The sequence below is a fragment of the Acanthochromis polyacanthus genome, chromosome 8, assembly GCF_021347895.1.
Source record: "Acanthochromis polyacanthus isolate Apoly-LR-REF ecotype Palm Island chromosome 8, KAUST_Apoly_ChrSc, whole genome shotgun sequence".
NCBI lineage: Eukaryota > Metazoa > Chordata > Actinopteri > Pomacentridae > Acanthochromis > Acanthochromis polyacanthus.
This window is the reverse complement of record NC_067120.1, coordinates 7,701,013-7,725,275: the sequence shown is the minus strand read 5'-3', so window position 1 is coordinate 7,725,275 and position 24,263 is coordinate 7,701,013. Positions and strand designations below refer to the sequence as shown.

Sequence of the window (24,263 nt, the reverse complement as noted above, 5' to 3'; positions counted from 1 at the left end):
TGGCGATTGTTAGATCGAGCTCAGCTTGTGGCATTTTTCCGCCGTTCTTCGACATTTTCTCAAAGTGCTGTGGTCTCCATCCCCCACTTTTAAAAACAAACTGACGCCCTTGCATATCATGAGCACACTAGCAACAAAGTTTATATGAAATATAATGAACCTGATGTGATATTACTGTGTGTGATTTTAGTCATTTCAAGTGGGAATAAATGTGGGGGTGTCCTAATTTATTTTTCACTAGGAGTTGCATTTTTTTAAATTACATTTTGAAGAAAGTCTGAAAAAGTCTTTTCTACAGTTTTAATTGTTCAGTACTTGAATCTCTCAGTAATGTTAAAATTGATGTTGAATATTGTTGTATCTTCCTCTGTAGCGATGATGTAAAGATGGTGAAGAAATTCTCCGCCAACACCGTCTTGTTTATATATAAAAGGTTTATTGAAATAAAGTCAGCATCACAGACACCATGGCATGCCTTTGAGAGGATTCAAGGCCCGATAGAATCATTCTGCAGAACAACAGTTTCTCCTAGCTTATATAGATGGGTTCTTCACATGAAACCAAGCAGGTGATGGAATTTGTGGTTACGGTGCCTCGTTGTCTGGACAAGCAGTAGCAATAAAACAATAAACTCATTTCAAAGAGATAAGATGATTCATTTGGAAAATGATAAACTTCTGACCTAAGGCCTTTTCACCTTTGTTCTGAGGCTTTTAACATTCCCATCCCTCAACTTAGAAGGCCACCTGGAACAACAGATATCACAATATCCATATGTTAAAATTAGTTAAAAACATACAGGCCTTCTGTTATAAAATATATTGTATTGTCGTAGTTTCTCAGATGTCCGTGTTGTGCAGGTGAAGGAGAAACGTCCGTGACACTGACTACCTTCATAAATTTTTTATTAAAAGAAAGAACAGCATCAATACAGACAGAAGATGTCTGGAAGGAGCCCACCTATTGATTCCTTCTCGAACAATGGGCTAGTGATCAGTTTTTTACCCTTCTGGTAAGGATATGAGCTCAACATCTGAGACTTTGGTGAAAACAGGATGCACCCCTAAATCAACATCTGACTGTGGTATCTGATCTGTTACATGTATTACTTAATAAGTTTGTAGAATAGAATTTCTTTTGCCTGTTTAGTATCTGATAGGAGTTGGTATCTGGGTGACACAAATGTGGCCTTGTAGAATGACATGTGTTCTCCTGTTTAAAGAGCCCTGTTGGAGAAGTTTTTATAAGGGTTCTTCTGTCCAAAACGCTGATTTACAGGCTCTTCAGCTGCTGTAGAGTTTGGGGGTTGGTTGATGATGCTCCCTGCTTTCCCATATGGAAGGCAATAAAGAACCATGTGTTCTAACCCCCCTACATGTTGAAAACCTATAAAACCTGATTGCTGGCTATTGTCGAGTGAGGAATCAATTGGCCGGCTCCTTCCAGACTACTTCTGTCTGTACAGATGCTGTTATTTCTTTTAATAAAATATTTTTGAAGAAAGTCAGTGTCACGGACATTTCTCCTTCACCTGCACATCACGGACATCAGCGAGAGAAACTATGACATGACAACTCTGTTAAAAACAGGAACCCCTAAATCAATATAGCATAGGGTTTCTCTTCTAGGATAACAGATGTCACTCACTGATATAGGTCCATGCATGGAAACCTAACATATGACTTCCCTTCAATGACAGGCCCCGCGTCACTTTACGGTCTCCCAGACAAAAACACATCTCAGGTCAGAGACCACCTGCTTACATAGGCAAAAAGGAAACGCATCTTTTCCCACAAGTAGCTGGTCAGATACTACAGTATTCTTATTATGATTTCATGTATTGCTCTGTTATATTTGACTTGTGAGAAACTTCACAGTTCTGTCTGGCATTGTCTACCCCTCCAGCAGAAACTGGTTTGAAGAGGAAGTAACTCCTACTGAGTTCAACTACACTTCAAGCTTCCTGTCACCATTTTGGCACCCCAGTATTTTTTCATGATTCGAACGAGCCTATAAAGCTTGTGTACAATTTATGGTCTTTCATCATTTGCTCAGAGACTCTTTCCTGTGTATATTGATTCACTTGCTGCAAGTAAAGAATTTGACTTGAGCTCTGAGTGTTATTGGGAGCAGTTAGGACTCCACCAAAGAAGCAATTTCCTAACACCTTCATAGGATGTCCAAAATTTTTCACGACTGTATGCAATTAAACTTTTAATGAGTGGAAACCTGTGGATTCAAGCTATTAGTGGTCAAAAACTGTTTGCATAAGATGAGCTGTAGGTTGGACAATGACGGCAAAGTCGTGTGAAGAAAAAGTGATTGATTGCTGTTGACACCCAGGTTCTTTTTTCTTGCATTTATTCAGCAATATTTGTTCCTCCTCAGGCCTTCTCATGTTTTAAACCTATACACTGCCTGAGTCACCGATGCACCACAGCATGAGGAAGGCGAGAGAGAGCAGAGCACTGCCCAGAAGGTCTCCGAGGGCCGTGAGGTAGGGTATGGAGTAGCTGTCCGGGTCTTTACCCTTTCTCCACAAACAGTGGACCATACAGTCAGCTATACAGAGCAGGGAGAAGACCTGAGGGACAGAGACGTAAGAGTTACTGTAAACCAGCGAGCAAGTCTGCAAAAGGAAAATATCACTACATGTCAGACTCACCTGAATCAGGGAAGCAGACAAGAAGACAACAACGAAGGGGGGACTGGGCAGAGTGTGGCCTCCTTTCATCACGTGGATAGCGTGTACAAAAATCAGCTGACCAGGGATAACCAAAAGAAGCAGAACCTTGGCAGATCGGTGGTTTGTTCCTGCATGACAGCATTAGATTGTGTGTGTGTGTGGGAAAACTGTTGTGCTATTTTGAACTGAACAAATGACAAAACTGGGAAACATGATGTTTAAATTAGTTTCATGCAACAAACAAATTAAAAAAATGGAAATATAATGTTTAAACTGAATTCATGCACAAACTGAACAATCCTGTGTGACCACAACCCATGAAAAAACTTACAGAACGCAATAACTGGGATTGTCTGAAGCAGAAAGGCGGGGGTTTGTAAGTTTGTTTGTGAGCTTGTAGGTTTGTGTGTAGTTCAAGGTTATACAGCTGGCAAGAGAAAGATGGAAGGGAGGTGAGGAGTCCAGCAGAAAGGTAGAAATCACTCTAGAAAGGAGGTGCTTGGCCTTGAGTTGCATTGATGACTTTGTTAAAAAATGAGATCATGGAAATTTTTCCACGGTCAGATCAGACTCTCCCAGGCAGACGTGCTCTTTTTGGTCTTTTTGACAGAATGAGTTGTGGCTTCCCAGGAGAAAGAGAAGAGTTTGCAAACAGTTTGCAGGAGTATGTAAGAACCTGCTAAGCGTTGTTTAGTCAGTTCAAATGTCAAGATTTTGCTCGTGTTTGTTCATACAGCCTTTGTACTGAATAAAAATGATTCACATTAGACTTTGAAAACTGTGTGAAAACTTTTTTTTTGAATATTTGAAAGCTGAATAATTGATCCAGAGGCGATTTTTGACTACGTTTTGGACAAAGCTGCCTGATCATCGACTGAGTCACAACATGTATGAACATGGATCCATTGCTTTATCCTGGGTTACAAGTTGTCTGGGAAAGGCTCCATCTCCCCACCATGACCCTATAGAGGAGGAGCGATGTATAGATAATGAATGGATGTCTCGTGTGGGTAGAAGCCAGAGCATCTGGTGAAAACTCACATGGACACAGAACATGCAAACTCCACACAGAAAGGCAACAGATGCCTGGGCTTTAGCTGTGAAGAAACACTCAAATATAAATGGTTTCGAATCTTGCAGTCTTCACCTGAACCAAAGAAAGTGTGAAAAGGGTTGTGGCAGTTCCTACGATCCGCAGGAACTTCTCCAGGAGAGTAATTCAGATGCAAATTAGTTGAAATACGACTAGATTGTATGGAGACCAGATTTCCTCCAACACCTGGTAGGAAGAGAAAAGGCGGAGAGAATGGTCAACTGTATGTTGATGCTTTTACATTCCACACAATTAGGTTAGCTGTGGTTTAAAGAATAAGCTTAATATTAATATAAAATAATAATCAGTGCTGCAGATTTATTAACATACAGTGCGTGTCCTGCTGCCTCCAGATAGCTGCATAAAGAACAGGAAACTTTGCAGCTGTGGACAACAAACTCTACACATCAGTCTGCTGCTTTCATGAAATCTGCATCGTTGTGGGATTTTGAGACTGAATAAATGTTAAAACTAGGAAAACAGGATGTTTAAATCAGACTTAAGTTCAAACAGTGATAGAGGTGGAAAACATGACGTATTACTGAATTAATGTACACTGAACAATCTTGTGTGAACTGCAGCCCAATAGAAAGTACCTATACAAGACGACAAAGCTCTCTCTTGAGTTGAAACTAAGGGCACGCTGATCTAAGCAGAAACAGAAAACAATATCCTGATGGGTTCTTAAGGGTTGTGTTTTTTTTAGACAGAAGAGAGATTAGAAAACTTTGAAGAAGTATATAAGATGATTTAAGGTTTTGTGTAGTCAGTTAAAATCTTGAGATTTTGCTCCTGTTTGTTCTGACTGCCTCTATCAGGGCCCCCTCCTCTGCCTCCACCTGATTCCTCCTTCTCCGGCTCCCTCTCTTAACCTTGCCAGCAAGTTGATTTCTCGCGATATTTGTGAGTTCACAAATCTCTCAAGAAACCATCTTGCTCCGCTCCCGCATTCACTGTTCATACAGAACCAAGTTGGCACGGGCCAATCACGCAGCAGTATTCGTGTGTGGGGCGGGATATCCGGGTGTGAAGACGACACCAAGCACCAGTAGATCAAAACAAACATGGCAACGGAGGACAACGATCGTGTAGATGCTGCTATTAAGTCAGTTTTAGCTGAATCTCCTATCGCTTCTTTGAAGGAAGAACAACGAGAGGCTCTTTGCGCATTTCTGGATGGTAAAGATGTTTGTGCTTTTTTACCTACGGGTTTTGGTAAGAGTTTAATCTACCAATTTGCTCCGTTCGTTGTGAAGATCCCGCGATTGGCTAAAAACAAACCTGTCAGAGGCAGGACATACTGTTGCATTGTCCAATCCGTGCCTCTTTCCTCCGAACGGATTTACATGGAGTGGTCCCAGATTGATATTGTGGAGTACTATCAAGTACTACACAATTATTAATCTGGCTATTGCCAGGTTATCCCTCTCTCTCTCTCCTCCTCTCGCTCTCCCTTCTCTGTGCTGCTCAACAGAGCCGTCCTCCCCAGCTGCAGCTAATTACTCATATTCCTCCCACTGAGTCCGGGCAGTGTGGGGAATATTTGTTTCTATCTATCTATTAAACTATCATGTGTTAATTACTCTTTTAGTTATTACTTATATAATCATCATTAATCTTCATTCAATCATATCATGTAATCCATCATATATTAATGTGCTTGCAACTTATATTAATCCTATAATCAAATATACTAGAGTGCTTATGAATACATGTTTGAGCTTTTGCTTGTAACTTGGGTGGGGAAGTGCTGATCTAAACAGGTTGTGCAAGCTTTAACATGTAACCTAAAGAAAAATGTTGCTTTAAGGTAAATACTTCATGCTCTATTTAGCTAAAAGCCTGCGGCTTCAACTGACCTTTAAAAAGGCTGAGAGGAAAATTTGCCCCCTCGCTTCAAACTGACAAGCTGAAATAAGAATAACATCTGGGATGACAGTTTGACGAGGACAGGTGACAGTTTTAAAAAAAGAAGAAGAAGAACATCCGTTAAAACAATGAAACACCTTGAAGAAGAAGGGGGGTTTGCGGTTACAGAGATGTGCAAGTTGTCACGTACTCACAGAGGACAAAGACAGGGCAGAAAGGTTCAAGCTGCCCAGCCCTCTTCTGCCCTGCCTCCTCCCTGATCCACCTGGAACCCTCTCCCCCATTGTGTCCTCCTGTCGTGCTCACTGGCCCCCTGGAACGCCTGGCAACCCCACCCTCGGAAAAACTGAAGCCTTCTGTCCGCTCTCTGCCGCCTCACCGCTCCGCTCCACCTGTCTGCTCCACCGCTGGTCTCCAGTCTCCGCCGCTCCCTCCCCAGTCTCCCCGCGCCACCTCCGTCCTCCCTCCGGACCTTCAGATTCCCCGCCACGTTCCCCCCGACACCAGACCCCTCCTCTCTGTACATTAAACCCATTATTCAGCATCTGTCCTGCCTCTCTGCTCGGGTTCTTCCAGCCGCCCTAACAGTCTCTGTATTGAAAAATATTATTTGCATCAGACTTGAAAGACTGTTTGAAGGTGAAAACTTATCTGAAGACTCCAACATTTGATCCAGAAGTGATTTTTTTTTTTTTTTTTTACTACAAAGCTGCTTGATCATCACTGGGCAGACTGAGTGAAAACACTGTGAGCTGCAACATGCAACATGAGGTCTCACCTCATCTTTAACCTGCCTTGAAAATTAATTATGCCTTGGTGGAGCGCTAATCTTTGAAATAACAAAGATTGCCTTCAGCAACAGAATTTGTCCATTAATAGTTTATTTCTTGCAAGAAAGATCAAGTAGGGAATAATCTCTGGCGTACGGCAGACCATCCAGATGTGCATATCCGGATGGTCTGCAGGTAGAAGTGGTTACACAGATATCTTTGTCTGATTCCTGGTAAGGTCGTTCACAACCTGTTCAAAGTATCAGGGAGCAAAGATCAAACTGATAAGGTGCTGTGGGTCCCAGTACGAAAGGGAAAAACGTTATCTCACCATTAGATACTGCTGTGGCATTTTAAGACTGAGCTAATGATAAAATTTGACAAATGGGATTTGTGAATCAAATTTAAGAGCTAACAAAGATAAGATTGGGAGAACTAACGTGTCATCTGAAGTTATGAGTATGTGTTTTGTGTTTTTTGCTTAGTTTTCTGCTCCCCTCCACTGGTCACATATACCAGGGAGAAACTCTTAAACATTGGCGCATCTGCCTGTAAAACTTTTATATCGGTTTTCTTCGAACCAGAAAGTTTTGCAGAGATTTTGGTCGGAAGAGCAGCAGTTCTGTACGGGATTAGATGGAGACGCCGCCGTGGGAAAAGCATAGGAGCGCTCGTCAGACTGAGACAGCAGGAACTGCGGACCGCGCTGCTGGCGATTCACCTGGCAAATGTCCGCTCGCTGGCAAATAAGATGGATGAACTGCTGCTCTTAAACAGAAAAAACATGGACTTTTGCAGATCTGCCGCTCTGTGCTTCACGGAGACCTGGCTCAGCGAGCACATCCCGGACACGTCACTCCACCTCCCGGGCTTCCACCTGAACCGGGCGGACCGCACGGAGCTGTCTGGGAAAACGAGGGGCGGCGGAATCTGCTTTTATGTGAATGAAGGTTGGTGTACGGGCATCACAGTGCTAAAAAAGTCGTGCAGCCCTCATTTTGAAAGCCTTTTTATAAACTGTAAACCTTTTTTTTCACCGCGGGAGTTCTCCTCGTTCATTCTGGTGGGAGTTTACATCCATCCTCAGGCCTGTGTCACTGAGGCCTTACAGCAGCTGGCTGACCAGATAAGGAGCGTGGAGCAACAACATCTAGACTCCCTGCTCATCATACTGGGGGACTTCAACAGAGCAAACCTCAGCCACGAACTGCCAAATTACAGACAGCACATCAGTGTCCCACCAGGGACGCAAACATACTGGACCCCTGCTACACAACTTTAAAGGACGCCTATCGCTCTGTTCCCCGGGCAGCACTGGGACTCTCTGATCACTGCCTGGTTCATCTCATCCCGACCTACAAGCAGAAACTAAAATCTGCCAAGCCTGTGGTGAAGACTGTGAGGAGATGGACCACTGAGGCAAACCTGGAGCTACAGCCCTGCTTTGACTGCACTGATTGGAGTATTTTTGATGCTGCAACCACTGACCTGCACGAACTGACCTACACTGAGACATTCTACATCAGTTTCTGTGAGGAAATGTGTGTACCAACCAAAACCTTCCTCACTTACAAGAACAACAAACCCTGGTTTTCACCAAAGCTCAGACAGCTTCGTCGGGCAAAGGAGGAGGCCTACAGAAGTGGGGACAGGATCCTGTACAACCAGGCCAGGAACACACTGACTAAGGAGATCAGAGTAGCTAAGAGGAGCTACACTGAGAAGCTGAAAAACAACTTTTCAGCAAACAACCCAGCGTCAGTGTGGAGGAGCCTGGAGACCATCACAAATTACAAGAGACCCTCCCCCCACACTGCAGGGAGCCATCACCGAGCCGAGGAGCTCAATGGGTTTTATTGCAGGTTTGAAAGGCCATCTTTCTCACCTTTCACCCACCCCAACAACACCACCTCACAACTGTTCACACCTCCTGCCACCCCTCCCCTTCACCCTGCTGACCCCTCACCTGCACTCAGGATCTGTGAGGAGGACGTGTGTCGGCTCTTTCAGAGACAGAAGATCAGGAAGGCACCAGGACCAGATGGTGTGTCTCCCTCCTGCCTGAAAGTCTGCGCTGACCAGCTGACACCCATCTTCACGCAGATCTTCAACAGATCTCTGGAGCTGTGTGAAGTCCCCTCCTGCTTCAAATGCTCCACCATCATCCCAGTCCCCAAGAAATCCTCCATCACAGGACTAAACTAGACGAGCCCTCAGTAGAGGGCAGAACCACGCCCATGCATGATACTCTGTATCAATTTTGATCATTATACATATATCCCTTCCTACTTGATCTGCTGACCTGTAACTCCACAATTGAGCAGAGGACTTTAGACTGATCTTCAGTGCCAAGTTTGATTATCCTGACTTCAGCACTTGCAGAGATATCTGACCGGAGATACACGCATACAGACATACACACAATCCAAGCCAATTTTTCCCTGAAATGAAGCGACTTCCCTCTTCTGTGAATTGGACCGTTTGTCTCTTCAGCATATCTATTTCTGTAAGCAACGCCTCACAGGTGTGTTTGTTATTTTGAGATCTTCCCTGCAGTGTAACGGGGCGGCATGGCTCAGTGGGTAGAGTGGCCGTCTTGTAACTTGAAGGTTGCCGATACGATCCGCGGCCCGTTGTGCTCATGTCGAGGTGTCCCTGAGCAAGACACCGAACCCCTAATTGCTCCTGGTGGGTTGTGGTTAGCGCCTTGCATGGCAGCTTCCACCATCAGTGTGTGAATGTGTGTGTGAATGGGTAAATGTGACATATCATGTAAAGCGCTTTGGATAAAAGCGCTATATAAATACAACCATTTACCTGGCGGTTAGCATTGTGTACTTTTCCCCCAAAGTGCCTAAAGCTTCTGTTTTTATGTGTGAGAGGTCAATGCTTAGGTAATACATTATGAGCACACTAGTAACACATATGCTTGCAGGGTTAACATAAGTTCATTATAAGAAACAGCACAGTAATAGAATTTGATTATATGATAAGGTAAGTTGTGGTTAAATGCGATTAAATGATGATTACATGAGTTATGATTAATGAAATTAATTGTAGATTAAATGTGATAGAATATTGATTAAATGTAATAAAAATATTCCCAACAGGAGACCCATTCTTTAATAGTCCTAAAGTTATATTTGGTAGAGACATAGTAGCAAGAAAACATAAATTAAACAATCCTACACACGTGTTCCTTCATTCACTACCTGCTGTTTGTTAAGTCAGAATTGTTTGTCTGTAGCAGCAGGTAATAAATGTTTTGTGTACGATAATCGTCGGTTCTATTGTGTATTTCTTTGTCAGAGTTTTCTGATTATTAACTGATCAATCCAAGTTATGTTATGTTATGTCATGTCATGTTATGTTATGTTATGTCATGTCATGTTATGTTATGTTATGTTAATTTTTCTTATTACGTAATGTTAAAGTTATGTTAGTATTTTTATGTTTTTTGTTACATAATTTATGTTTATTATTTAATTTTCTATTTGTCTTGTACAAGAGGGTACTGTAAAATAACGGAGTCAAATCCCTTGTATGTGCTCACATACTTGGCAAATAAACGTGATTCTCATTATGATTCTGATTCTGACGATGAGTCTCTTTTAAAGATGAAAAATTCCTTCACACTGACTTACAAGCACTTGCAAGCAGTGGAGTGATTACTTAAAATGGTTGATTTACATTTCTATATGTGAATAGATATTGCTTACTATTTATAAGTGACAGCAGATTGAAGTTGCTGGTGTTCTGAGATGTGCATATCCTGCACTAAGGCACATTTTCCACAAAATACTTAATATATTTTGTGTGTACTTGCCTTCTCTTCCCATCTTGGCCGCTCTGAACAACATACAGACTAATTCAGGTCAAGCTGATGAAGAAAATGGCACACCTTTTGCTAGAGATGCTTTCTAGTGTCAGTCCTCGGTTCCATTTCCAACAGTTATCGACAATTCTTTCATCTTTTGTTATGTGCTACTGTCTGTCAGACCCTCCTCTTATCTTTTGTTGTTGCACCTTTGCTATTTGCATCAGACTGCCAAACACCTTGATTCAGTTACTTTTTCTTCTTTGTTGTCTTATCTTCTGTCACTGATTAGCAACCATATGCAAATTAACCACTGTTCACCTTTGTACTTACATATGGTCCCCCTCCCTACTCTCTGACCATCCCTATCAAATGTGAATTCTGCAGATATTCTTGGTCGGCCTACATTCACAGACTCATGCCACTGTATGCCAGAATATCAAAAAACACCCCACTACAGCAAACTTCAAAAGACTAAAAGTAAAATTTCTTCAACAAAGCACACCTATGTCATTGCCCTAAGGTTGTAATCACACCAACAGAGGCACTGTTTTGAAAATAGCTAACTCCTCACTCATGTCATGTGGTTGGTGACACAAGTCTGAGAGCACTGGGGGAGAAAAAAGAAAATTGGGTAAAAAGAAAAAAAGTCCTGGCTGCTTAGACAAAGACAAAATTGCATTAAAAAGCATAATTCCATCCTCTGTCTGATTTTTATTTATTTTCTATTTTTTGCCTTATTTTGCCAACAAAGCACCACCATAAATAATTAAGATGTTATCTTAATTTCCCTCCATTATAATAAATTATTTCTATCTTGAACTGTGTACGTGTTTATACACGTCATAACTGAGTCAACAGGAATTTAGCAAAAGTAGTGTTACATATCTATTCAAAGATCTGTTAATGTTGATTGTATTGTCAAGAAAGTAGCACATAAACAAAGAAGAGAACTCACCATTTATGACTGGAGCATACGCTATAATTCCTGCCAAGTTTGGATCGGAAACCGTTTTGTCCAGAATTAGGCCTCCAATACTAAAGGAAAGACAACCAAAAGCTTTCAGAAGCTCTACAAACCACTGGCACCATAACACATTAGTAAATTTGTCAAAATAATCTGGAATCTGAGCAGAGAATCACTGAGAAAGAAGTGAAAGGCTGCATCCAGGTTGTAAAATAAAATAAAGCTTAAAAGAAAGAAGACAACACCTTTGATTATTATGCAATTTTCTTACCTATTTCTCTCTTACTTGATCCTAGACACACAGTGCAGTTTATGCTTAATATGTAAAATGTAAGAAATAAATATGGGAATAATATAAGCTGGATCGGGCTACAAAATGTCAAATATTCTGAGTACATGTGCAAGATGTCAAAGGCAAAAATGAGTACCTGCTAATAACCATGGCCGTGATGATTGGCTCCCAGCCGGAGCGGAGCAAGATGTTAGTGGCTGGGCGTTTGGAGGAGACGGACACCCAGACGGGGATCAGGCATAAATACAATAGATCCAACAGATACAACACGTAGGGATACAGCTCTGTCAAAAGAAATGGTGATTATTTCTTCTTTTATTTTTGTTGTCAGGTTAATGTAAAACTATGGCAAGTGTCTGAGGTTTGTGGATGTAGATAGAGATTTAGAGATGCCATCTGTTGGCCAAAAGTGAAAAATGCAGGCTGCCTGGTCCTCACTGGAGTAAACATTTACCCTACATTTTATAATTTGGTGGAGTGTTGCAACGGATTCGTTTATTTCCATTGAGGAACCACTCTGAAGCAATGAAGACTCAAAACTCAAAATATTCATTTAAGAATATTTGGTAAGCACTGGATAATAAAAAAATGGATGCATGCAGATTCTTGCTTGATCTAGCTGACAGCAGTTGACTAATCTAAGACAAGTTCTGCATTCAGCTTTTCACTAAGGAGAGACTGCCTGTCTTAGCGCTATACAGAGGGTTTTAAATGGAAATGTGCTGCTATCTGCTACTTGTGTGTGTGTGTGTGTGTGTGTGTGTGTGTGTGTGTGTGTGTGTGTGTGTGTGTGTGTGTGTGTGTGTACTTGTTTCTGCTATACCGGTGGGGACTTTGACCTGACTATTTGCTATAAAGGTGGGGACTTGTCTTACGGTGGGGACCTAAAATGAGGTCCCCACGGGTGGCAACACCGTTTTCTTCGCCATATTGTTGTTAATAAAAAATGTAAAAGTGCAAAAACGTTTGTTTAGGGTTAGGCATTGATTTGGTGATGGTTAAGGTTAGGGTTAGGGTAAGGGTTAGGAGTTAGATATGAATGGGAGTCAATGGTAAGTCCCCACCGGTATAGAAAAACAAACATGTGTGTGTGTGTGTGTGTGTGTGTGTGTGTGTGTGTGTGTGTGTGTGTGTGAGAGAGAGTTTTAGGTTACAAGGTAACTTAGGCCCCGTCCACACGAAGACGAAACGCTGAACAGTTTCAAAAACGATCGCCGTAAAGACGAAGGCGTCTCAGAAAATCGATACGCATGGAAACGCTGTAAAACACATGCCAGACCTCTAGGGGCGCTGTAATGATATGACGGAAACACGCGCAAACAGAAGAGAAAAACTGTGGGCATGCGCACTTGTGGCAAAAGTTGTAAACAGAGAGCTTCATCAGCACATTTGCTACACTGTACGCCGCCATTGTTGTTGTCGTGGCCACGTGTGGCGCATGCGTGTCAATGAAGATACGAAACTATGACGCAAGCGTTTCTGAAAAGCAGCAGATCGCCCGTACACACGGAGCTGTGTAAACGGCGTTTCAAAATCTTTCCACTCTGGAACCCGTTTTCAAAAATGATCGTTTACAGACCCCCAAAACGCCGTCTTCGTGTGGATGATACGCAGATTCGGCAAGAAACTTATGCGTTTAGACCTCGTTTCGTGTTCATGTGGACGGGGCTTTAATGTGGTTTCCTGCCTCTTGCGAAAGGATGAGCTTCTCTTTGTTGGTGCTCAGACTATAAGTTTTCATCAATTAGTTTGTTTAACCTAGATTTAAATGATAAAATATGACTCATTTAATTATTCGACCACTGATTCATTAGTGTATCTTTATTATCAACACACAGTATTCTCTTTGTTTTATCTTCTTTTGACTGTTCTTTAGAATATTGTTGAAATAGGTTTCTTTAAGTGTTATATATTAATAATTCTTAAGTATGATATTTTGTTGCAATGTTTTATCAATTTTCTTCTTTAAAATAGCTCACATTTTGATCTTTGAGCGTTGTTCTTTATGCATGATCCCTTTGACCTCTCATAGCCCCCTGTGTGTACATGCATTACTGCAGGTACTCCAAGCCAATTTTTCCCTGAAATGAAGCGACTTCACTCTTCTGTGAATTGGACCATTTGTCTCTTCAGCATATCTATTTCTGTAAGCAACGCCTCACAGGTGTGTTTGGTATTTTGAGATCTTCCCTGCAGTGTAACGGTACCTGGCGGTTAGCATTGTGTACTTTTCCCCCAAAGTGCCTAAAGCTTCTGTTTTTATGTGTGAGAGGTCAATGCTTAGGTAACACATTATGAGCACACTAGTAACACATATGCTTGCAGGGTTAACATAAGTTCATTATAAGAAACAGCACAGTAATAGAATTTGATTATATGATAAGGTAAGTTGTGGTTAAATGCGATTAAATGATGATTATATGAGTTATGATTAATGAAATTAATTGCAGATTAAATGTGATAGAATATTGATTAAATGTAATAAAAATATTCCCAACAGGAGACCCATTCTTTAATAGTCCTAAAGTTATATTTGGTGGAGACATAGTAACAAGAAAACATAAATTAAACAGAAGTCAGAATTGTTTGTCTGTAGCAGCAGGTAATAAATGTTTTGTGTACGATAATCGTCGGTTCTATTGTGTATTTCTTTGTCAGAGTTTTCTGATCATTAATTGATCAATCCAAGTAATTTTGATAATTTTGTTGACTATATTAATTACTACTGCGTAGTAACTGCACATACCTTATCTATCTTAACCATATTTCTTACATTTCTTTACTTAATATTTTATTTATTTTTTCTGTACTTGCACCAAGAGCACCAGAGAAAATTCCTTGTAAGTGTAAACCCTACTTTGCAATAAGACCGATTCTGATTCTGATTCCGATTCTGAATGAGTGCAAGTTTAATTCTCTCAAACACCACATAACTCAGGTGAAGGAGAAGGAAAGGGCGTTCAGAAGTGGGGACAGAGACAGCTTCAGGGCAGCTAAGCGCGAGTTTGGCAAAGCAGTGAGAGCTGCTAAACGGCAGTATGCAGAGAAACTCCAACAACAGTTCTCTGCTCACGACACCTCTTCTATCTGGAAAGGCTTGCAAAAAATAATCAATTACAAGCCATTGTCCCCCCACTCCACCAACGACCTGCGCCAGGCAAACCAGTTGAACGAGTTCTACTGTCGCTTTGAAAGGGAATGATCATCTGACGACCCCATCCCCCCACCTCACACCTACAGCCCACCTCTTCACACCTGCCCATACCGCCCCGTATCGCTTTGAAAGGCAATGGTCATCTGACGACCCCATCCCCCCACCTCACACCTCCATCCCACCTCTTCACACCGGCCCCATACCCTCACCCCAGCAGGGGCTCAGAGCCCCCCACAGTCCAACACTCCAGACCCCACCAGCCCAGAGAGAGACGTTAACAGGCTATTCAAGAGGCAGAAGCCCCGCAAAGCAGCAGGACCCATAGGCGTCAGTTTAGGGGGGGACGGTGGGGATGTGTCCCCCCCACTTTTTGTCAGGGGTCATTTTGTCTCCAACACATTCAAAATTCTTCACATGTAAGCCGTTGTAAACCCAGTTATTTTCAGCAGTATAGAAAATTCCGACGCTCCTGAATGCACCATCTGCACACGGCCGAGAGTTGCACAGACATGCAGCACACCTTCGTGAGGTTAAGAAAAAACGTGCAGATGCTAAATTTGCGCCGTGCAAAGTGGAAGCTCCGAACAGAGGCGTGCAGGGGCAAAATTTTGGCCCGGGAGAATTAGTACTATAGCGGCCCACAGACCCCTCTACCTGCATGTACTGATAGTTCAACAGGTTGAGCCTCTGCTTTTGGTGCGGTGGTTGTGAGTTTGAACCCCGCTTGCGGCATTTTTTGACATTTTTAACCCATTCTTCGACATTTTCTCAAAGTGCTGTGGTCTCCATCCCCCCCACTTTTAAAAACAAACTGACGCCCTTGGCAGGACCTGACTCTGTCTCTCCCTCCACCTTGAAAAACTGTGTTGATCAACTGTCTCCAGGCTTCACTGACATCTTTAATGAATCACTGGAGACATGCCACATTCCAGCCTGTTTCAAGACCTCCACCATCATCCCTGTCACGAAGAAGCCAAGACCCACTGGACTTAATGATTACAAACCTGTCGCTCTGACCTCTGTGGTGATGAAGTCTTTTGAGCGCCTTGTGCTTCCTCACCTAAAAGCCATCACAGACCCTCTTCTGGACCCCCTGCAGTTTGCCTACAGAGCCAACAGGTCTGTAGTCAACCTGGCTCTCCACTTCATTTTGCAACACCTAGACTCAGCAGGAACCTACGCCAGGATCCTGTTTGTGGATTTCAGTTCTTCTTTTAATACAGTCATCCCTGCCATGCTCCAGGACAAGCTCCTCCGGTTGAATGTGCCTGCCTCCACCTGCAGATGGATCACAGACTTGCTGTCTGACAGGAACCAGCATGTGAAGCTGGGGAAGCAAGTCTCTGAGACCAGGACCATCAGCACTGGCTCCCCCCAAGGCTGTGTTCTTTCCCCACTGCTGTTCTCCCTGTACACCAACAGCTGCACCTCCAGGCACCAGTCCGTCAAATTCCTGAAGTTTGCAGATGACACCACCCTCATTGCACTCATCTCTGATGGAGATGAGTCTGCTTACAGACTCGAGGTAGCCAACCTGGTGACCTTGTGCAGCAGAAACAACCTGGAGCTCAATGCCCTGAAGACAGTGGAGATGGTGGTGGACTTCAGGAGGAACACAGCCCCCCCTGCTCCCATCAAGCTCTCTGACTCCACAGTGCTCACCGTGGAGTCTTTCCGCTTCTTGGGATCCATCATCTCCCAGGACCTGCTGTGGGAGATGAACATCACCTCCATAACCAAGAAGGCACAGCAGAGGATGTACTTCCTGAGGCAGCTGAAGAAGTTCAACCCTGTCAAAGACTATGATGGTGCACTTCTACACGGCCATCATAGAGTCCATCCTCTCCTCCTTCATCACCGTCTGGTACCCTGCAGCCAGCGCTCGGGACAAGAGCAGGCTGCAGCGCATCATCCGCTCTGCTGAGAAGGTGATCGGTTGTAACCTGCCATCTCTCCAGGTTCTGTACACCTCTAGGACTTTAAGGCATGCAACCAAGATCTTGGCCGACCCCTCTCACCCTGGAGACAAACTTTTTGAACCCCTCCCCTCAGGCAGGAGGCTGCGGTCCATTAGGACTAAAACCCCTCGCCACAAGAACAGCTTCTTCCCCTCTGCTGCATCGCTGTAGAACACAGCCCATGACCCACCCCTACCCCCACACTCTACCTGGCACCAACTCCCACTGTAAACCGACTGCAAATCAGGTCTGTTGACTATATTAATTACTACTGTGTGGTAACTGTGTACACCTTGTATATTTGTCTATTTTATTTTATTTTATCCTATATTTTTAACATGTCTTTTACTTACTATTCTTTTTTGTACTTGCACTAAGAGCACCAGAGAAAATTCCTTGTAAGTGTAAAAACCTACTTGGCATTAAACCGATTCTGATTCTGATAAAGTGTAGTTTCCCTGTTGTTGTCTTCTTACCTCGGAAGGAGTAGAACCACTGACTGAAACAGGCCATCAAGGCAAGAGTGATGAGATCTCCAAAGCTGGCTGCCATCGGTGTGGCCACGTTATCAGGGTTGATTCCCATCCGCTTGGAGCCGATGATCACCCCAACCATAACGACACCTGGAGACGTTCAAAGGCGAAAGGAAGTTCTTCACATGTGAGGCAGCACTTCGTCCTTATTGTGTTAATTCTGCTGGAGAACTTTAACTTTCAACTTGAATGGAAGCAAAACTGCAAAAATACTCCTTTGAGTAGAATAAATGTAATGTGCTGTCAAAGGGGAAAGTAAATCAGGGCCATAATTCCTCACTACTCACCTGTTTTTGTGACACTGAGGTATTAATAATTAGCCTGTGATTAATTTTAAAATGGGATTTGATCAGAAGATATTCTTCAGTAAAACGGCATGAGGAGCTGATGTGAATGACGGTCCCTCAGTTCACACTTCCCTTTCTAGAATAACTTCTATGGTTTTAGTCAGTTGGCTGAAGTTAGAAGAGACTAAGCACTTTCTGAAGATGTGTATTCCTCCTCTGGTGCTTTAGAGTCCGGGAACTTGGACAAAGGATGATTTAAAACTGAAAAGTGGCCTTATACAGAATCAGCAGTGAAGAACAATGACATATACTAATGTCCGGTCATCTACCCTGATCAATGCCTTCGTCACCTCCAGACTCGGCCTCTGCAATAGCCTCTTCTATGATCTACCCTCCAAACACCTCAATAAACCTCTGCTCATCCAGGACTCTGCTGCCTGTCTTCTCACACATCGCCCCTGTTCTCCAAATTCTCCCCGTCAAACACCACATAGCATACAAAATCCTTCTCCTCACCCATAAAACCCTCCATCACCAGGCCCCCACTCAACCTCACCGGCCTGCTTCAGCCCCAAACCCCCTCCAGCAACCTCCGATCCTCCAATGCCCATTTCCTCGCCCACCCAGAACCAAGCACCTAACCTGGGGGAACAGAGCTTTCTCTGTCACTGGAACTCCCTCCCACCACAAATCTGATACTGCTCAGACCACCATACATTCCATTCCCTCATAAAAACTCCCCTTTTTAAAGTTAAATTAATTGTTTAACTGTTTAATGCTTTTATATCTGCTCACTTTTGTCTGTTTTTGCTTGTTTTATTTCCCTGTAAAGTGTCTATGAGTGCCCATGAGCCGTATACAAATAAAATGTATTATTATTATTATTTATATACAGATCTGTGCCAAAATAAAGCGAGAAAAAAAACACACTTTGGGGGCTGTGAATGTATGCTGTATGTGTTGGAGCTGTTTAAACATAAAACAGGCACATGTAGCGTTGTGTTTTAAGGTTTATACACTCCAGTAGAGGTAAAAGACGGAGTTTTAAGATGATGCAAGTTTTGTTGTTACCTTGTAACAATGAAGCTACAAAAGCAGTAGAAACACTGGTTGAACACAGCAGCACTATGTGGTTAAAAGGCATCTTTCCTTCTGTCATCCAGCCCAACACAGTCGCCATCAGGGAAGCTAACAGGCCCAGCACTGTGGCTTGTAGCTGTAAAATCAGAGTAGTAAAAAAAATACTAAAAAGAGGGTACTGAAATTATATTACGGGATTAACAGGTGTGAAGTTTACTGTAAGATTAATGCGACACAATTAGTCATTTTACCTGCTTGAGTGCAAGATTTCCAACAATCAGCATCCACTTTTCTCTTGTAGATTCCATTTTTCCTGCATTCGCCTGATGACATCAGACACTGATTAACTCATGAGCAATAAGTATTTAGGGTTGCATGACAGTAGGAGAAATAATCATCATTCATCCCATAAAGATGAAAACTTCAGAACAGTTCCTAAATGGAGTTTTAAAAAATATGTATATTATATTTTTCAGAAATATACATATTTGTGCTTCTTAAATAAAATCAATTGTTTGGCTGCTTGTTGAAATTGAACAATCATGCTGATCTCTTTTTTGCTTTATGAACACAAAAATGATCATACAAAATTTCACACAACATATAGGAAAAGCAGTTAATTAATGTCCTGTATAGAGATACCAATATTTTAAGTGCAAATTAAACATTTTTTTGCAAATGTAACATGCATTTGTCAGATTATTTTTCCACTCACATATGAATTCATGTCCATATTAATGCTCAAAAGTGACAATATATTTTAAAGCACATTAGCCTCAATAATCTGGATAGAAACACATAAGTGTCAACATGTATATTAATTCACACCATTACCAATAACCTGGATTATAATGCACTTGAATGTCAATAATCTAGATATTAATGCGAAAAACTGTATAACCTGACGACATTGTCAATTAACTGTCTATTGATGCCCACAGTGATTGAAAACCTGCATATGAACGCACAAAATATTTAAAAAACCTGGATATTAAAATGAAAATTAAATTCAAGTGTTGGTAACTTGGACATTAAAGCAGAAAAGTATCAAAAACATGGATATTAATACACAAAAGAGTCGGTAACCTGGATATTAAAATACAACAGTGTGAAAAACCTTGATGCTAACACATGAATGTGTCATTTAACTGCCTACTGATGCACACAAGTGTAAAAATCATTGATATTATTGCGCAAAAGAGGCAATTAACTGGCTATAAACGCACATATGTATGTAAATCCTGGATATTAACTCATAAAAGAGTAAAAAAAAAATCAGAAAATTAAGACATAAATGTGCCAGTAATAACTTGAATAACATGGCACAAAATCGTCAATAACCTGGATATTGTCAAAAACGTAGATAATCATACAGAAAAGTGTCACAAAATCAGACTGTCAGTGTACAAAAGTGTCAAAATTTGGGATATTAACACACAGAAGACTCAAAAACCTGGATAATATTGCACAAAGACTAAAAAAACATGTACAAAAATGTCAGTATTGTGAATATTCATGCAGTATATTGTCACCGGATACTAATTCGAATAAAATACAGTGGTGATTCTCTCTTTCAGAGGACAGCGTGACGTCAGATCTGAACTATTGGACTATTGTGAGCAGTAATGTGTTCTGCTGGATATTGTGCTGCGACACAATCTGCTGCTGAGCTTGCAGGTCAGTGAGGAGTTTCACACCTAAGATGCAAGAAGACTAAAATATAATTCTGAGAAAGTAGCTGTAGTCAGCCTGGCAGTCCATTGTTGTGTTATGGTTTTGCTTTTTAGCCAATTTATCTCAACTTTATTTATATATTTCACTGCAAACTTTGAGCTACATATGTCTTCAAAAACTAATTTCCGATAACAGGTTTCTGTACATTGTTGTAAATTTCTTACAGCAGTCGAGAGCCGTGAGGCCAGAGTCATCTCCAGGTTCCCCTTCATGCCTAAAACAGCTGGAACCAGAATGAAGATCTCTGTGATTTCCTGGAACACGTCCCAGTTCTGCCACATAAACACAACACATGGTTGTAAAATTGTTGTGGAGGAGAAGCCATGTGAAAACCAACCCCACAAACACACAACAAATCCTTTCCTTTCTGCTGAAGCGATGCACGCTGTACGGTATAATGTTAACACACCAGTTTTCAAATTAGTTAAACATATCCCAATACAATGATCATCCTTTATTCAAATCCTACTATATCAACTCTGTGTTTTCTTCAAATATTTCCTTCTTTCTCGCTCATTTTAACACTGTTTTCACCATTATTCTGCATGTGTTTCACCTCTCTTCATCTCATTGGTTTCTGGCATAAGGAGAATGGTTTCTGTTTCTGTTTTACAAGCAATAACTCACACTCAGTGATCAACTACCTCCTTGTTATGTTTCTTTGATTCCTCACCTGAACCAGATCAAGCAGAATTCCAGCAGAAACAGTCCCAAGTCCAGCCAGCAGAAATGGCACCAAGATCTGCAGCACCATGGAGCAGAGAGATTCTGAAGGTGCACCTGAGTGACCGTCATCCTTTTCTCTGGTGGATCCGCTGTAGAACTCATTGGGGATCAGAGAGTCCGTCTCGCTGTACTCCCGTGGCTCATGATAGAGTCCTGCGTTGACTGATGGGATATTTCCATTCGAGTTCACATGTTGTGGCCTCCCACAGAGCTGAGATAAAGACGGGATGGATCTCCAGCCCACAGAGCCACTCTGGGTCAGTTTGCTATCCTGTGACTCTGGAACAACCATGGCGTAAAGTCTGCCAGGATGTTGCTCCTGCTGCTCCGGCTTAAGGCTATGATCACAGAGTTGGAATGTATTAGCAACACCAAGAGTGACTCGCTCTGAAGAGCACTGGTTGACTGTGAATTACAACTTAGTACGTAGCTATAACTACCAGCATGCAGAATCTCAACCAACTTCCTCCCCTCTTCTTCCATGAACAAATTAAGTTTGTGACTTCAGCATATATGTAGACAGCCTGGCTGGTGAATAAGGCTTGTTTCAGAGTCATCTGATGACACTGCATTATCATTCCTCATGCCTGTTTCCCATCAGCAACACTGAGGATGCGTTGTCCGACAGAGACAATACACTTCATTTGAAATTCCTAAGAGATGAGCAGGTAGTAAACAGCTGAGGTTATCAAGTTAGAAGGGAGTAATTGTGCAAAATGTGTCTTTTTTACAAGCTGTGATAATATTGTGAACAGTATATCACAAATAGTAAAAATATTCTACTTTATCCTGTAGAAAAATGTTTTAAAATTGCGAACTTTTGCTGTTAAAGTTGAGGAAACCTTGTATATCATATATGATGTCACATACATACATTCATAGTTCTTATAAAAGAATCTTCTTCTAATTATCAAAACCTCAAACATCACAGTGTTGAAATCAAAAGGTAGAAAATTCAAGGTTAAATGGTTATGTTGTCAGTAAGAGTGAAGATGCTAACGGAAAGCAAAGTGCATTTAACAAGCATAACTGCATGCAGGGTTTCTTCAGATGTCCACAGATGAACTGAAAGGCCAATATCAAAGGATTGATGTCAGAATAAGACTTCAGAGAAAGTTTTAATTGCCTTAAAAATTAATTGGCAAGGTCTGTTTTCTCTTGGTATGTTGCCCTCTCTTCAGCATCTCTACCAAGACACTTATTTAATAATCAGACACTGTCCTCATATACCCGGCCTGGGCCTGGGATCTTTCTGCATGGAGTTTGCATGTTCTCCCTGTGCATGTGTGGGTTTTCTCTGGGCACTCCAGCTTCCTCCCACAGTCCAAAAACATGCTGAGGTTAATTGATAACTCTAAATTGTCAGTAGGTGTGAATGTGAGTGTTCTTGTTTGTCTGTATATGTAGCCCTGCGACAGACTGGCGACCTGTCCAGGGTGTCCCCTGCCTTCGCCCGAGTCAGCTGAGATAGGCAGATAGGCTGCAGCACCCCCCACGACCCTAGTGAGGATGAAGCGGTGTATAGAGAATGGATGGATGGATGGATGTCCTCATATAATCTTTTCTAAAATATGTGACAGCCTAACTACCTAACCCCTAACCCTTAAACTAACCCTAACCTTAACCAACACCAAAACAATGCCTAACCCTAAAGAAACTTTTTTGCACTTTTACTTTTTTCAGTAATAACAACATGGCCAAGAAAACACTGTTTCCCTCCGTGGGGACCTCATTTTAGGTCCCCACCGTGACGCGAGTCCCCACCGAGATAGCATGGAGTCAGGTCAAAGTCCCCACCGGTATAGATAAACACGTACACACACACACACACACACACACACACACACACACACACACACACACACACACACACACACACACACACACACACACACACACACACACACACACACACACACACACACACACACACACACACACACACACACACACATAAAGTCACAGCTTGTACTGTACAAGACAGACAGAAAGACATACTTGACAGTTGTTTGTTAAGAGCAGTCCACTGCTGGGCTGTGAGTGTGTTATGGTTGTGTTAGGAAAAGCATGGGCCAAAACTATATATCTTAGTATTTAAAAACAACATCCAATGTTACAGGGACCTTTTATTTACATGTGTTAAAGCTCTTGAAAATAATATATATATATATATATATATATATATAGTGTTAATAAAAACTATTGAGGCTTGATATGACTGGACTGTGCCTAAAAGTTTGAACTGTTTGCTACTTTTCTGTCATGTTGAGTGTTTTATTAGAGAGACTTCTGTGTTTTACAGCAGGATATGTGCAGCTTTGACAATCTTGTGAGTACGAATGCATTCCCATAACAAGCTCAACCAACCAACAAAAAATGCTATCTGAGTTGGAATGAAAACATCCGAATGTTTGATAGTAAGTTTGTGAAGTTAGATAAGTGGAAATGTCATCAGGCTATGGACAAGCAGCAAATTTAGTCTGACTTTAATTAGTTATTTATATGCAGTATCATGTTAAGGGGGATTTTCCTCCCCTTCACCATCATCTGCATCTCTTCTCCTGCACTTTTAATGTGGTGGGGCGCCAGAATCCCCATAGAATAAAATATATGAAAACAACACCTTCACATATGAATATAGCTATCAAAACACAGTAATATGGAGACAATAATAATAATATGGCACGTTGGAGAGGTGTTCTCTTCACGGATGAATCCTGGTTTACTCTGTTTAGGGCAGATGGCAGACAGCGTGTGTGGCGGCGTGTGGGTGAGCGGTTTTCTGATGTCAATGTTGTGGATGGAGTGGCCCATGGTGGCGGTGGGGTTATGGTATGGGCAGGCGTCTGTTATGGACCAAGAACACAGGTGCATTTTGAATGCACAGAGATACCATGATGAGATCCTGAGGCCCATTGTTGTGCCATACATCCAAGAACATCACCTCATGTTGCAGCAGCATAATGCACAGCCCCATGTTGCAAGGATCTGTGCACAATTCTTGGAAGCTGAAAACGTCCCAGTTCTTGCATGGCCAGCATACTCACCGGACATGTCACCCATTGAGCATGTTTGGGATGCTCTGGATCGGCGTACGACAGCGTGTACCAGTTCCCGCCAATATCCAGCAACTTCACTCAGCCATTGAAGAGGAGTGTCATCGTCCCCCCCCTCAATAAAACAAAACTGCACATTTCAGAGCGGTCTTTTATTGTGGACAGTCTAAGGCACACCTGTGCACTAATCATGGTGTCTAATCAGCATCTTGATATGGCACACCTGTGAGGTGGGATGGAT

The 24,263-nt window shown here is 42.1% G+C and overlaps 1 protein-coding gene across 1 annotated transcript; it reads right to left on the bottom strand.

Annotated features, from left to right (window-relative positions):
- Positions 1 to 1,467: 1,467 nt before the first annotated feature.
- Positions 1,468 to 23,108, bottom strand: slc41a2a (solute carrier family 41 member 2a). The gene is made up of 10 exons (XM_022213775.2): positions 20,914 to 23,108; positions 20,405 to 20,512; positions 18,758 to 18,829; positions 18,498 to 18,642; positions 17,083 to 17,229; positions 11,631 to 11,778; positions 11,194 to 11,273; positions 3,834 to 3,965; positions 2,666 to 2,814; positions 1,468 to 2,584 (listed from the first exon to the last, which is right to left on the bottom strand). Exons 1-10 carry the CDS (start codon positions 21,256 to 21,258, stop codon positions 2,408 to 2,410), a joined length of 1,503 nt encoding a protein of 500 aa, XP_022069467.2. The 5' UTR covers positions 21,259 to 23,108; the 3' UTR covers positions 1,468 to 2,407.
- Between the last annotated feature and the right edge of the window lie 1,155 nt (positions 23,109 to 24,263).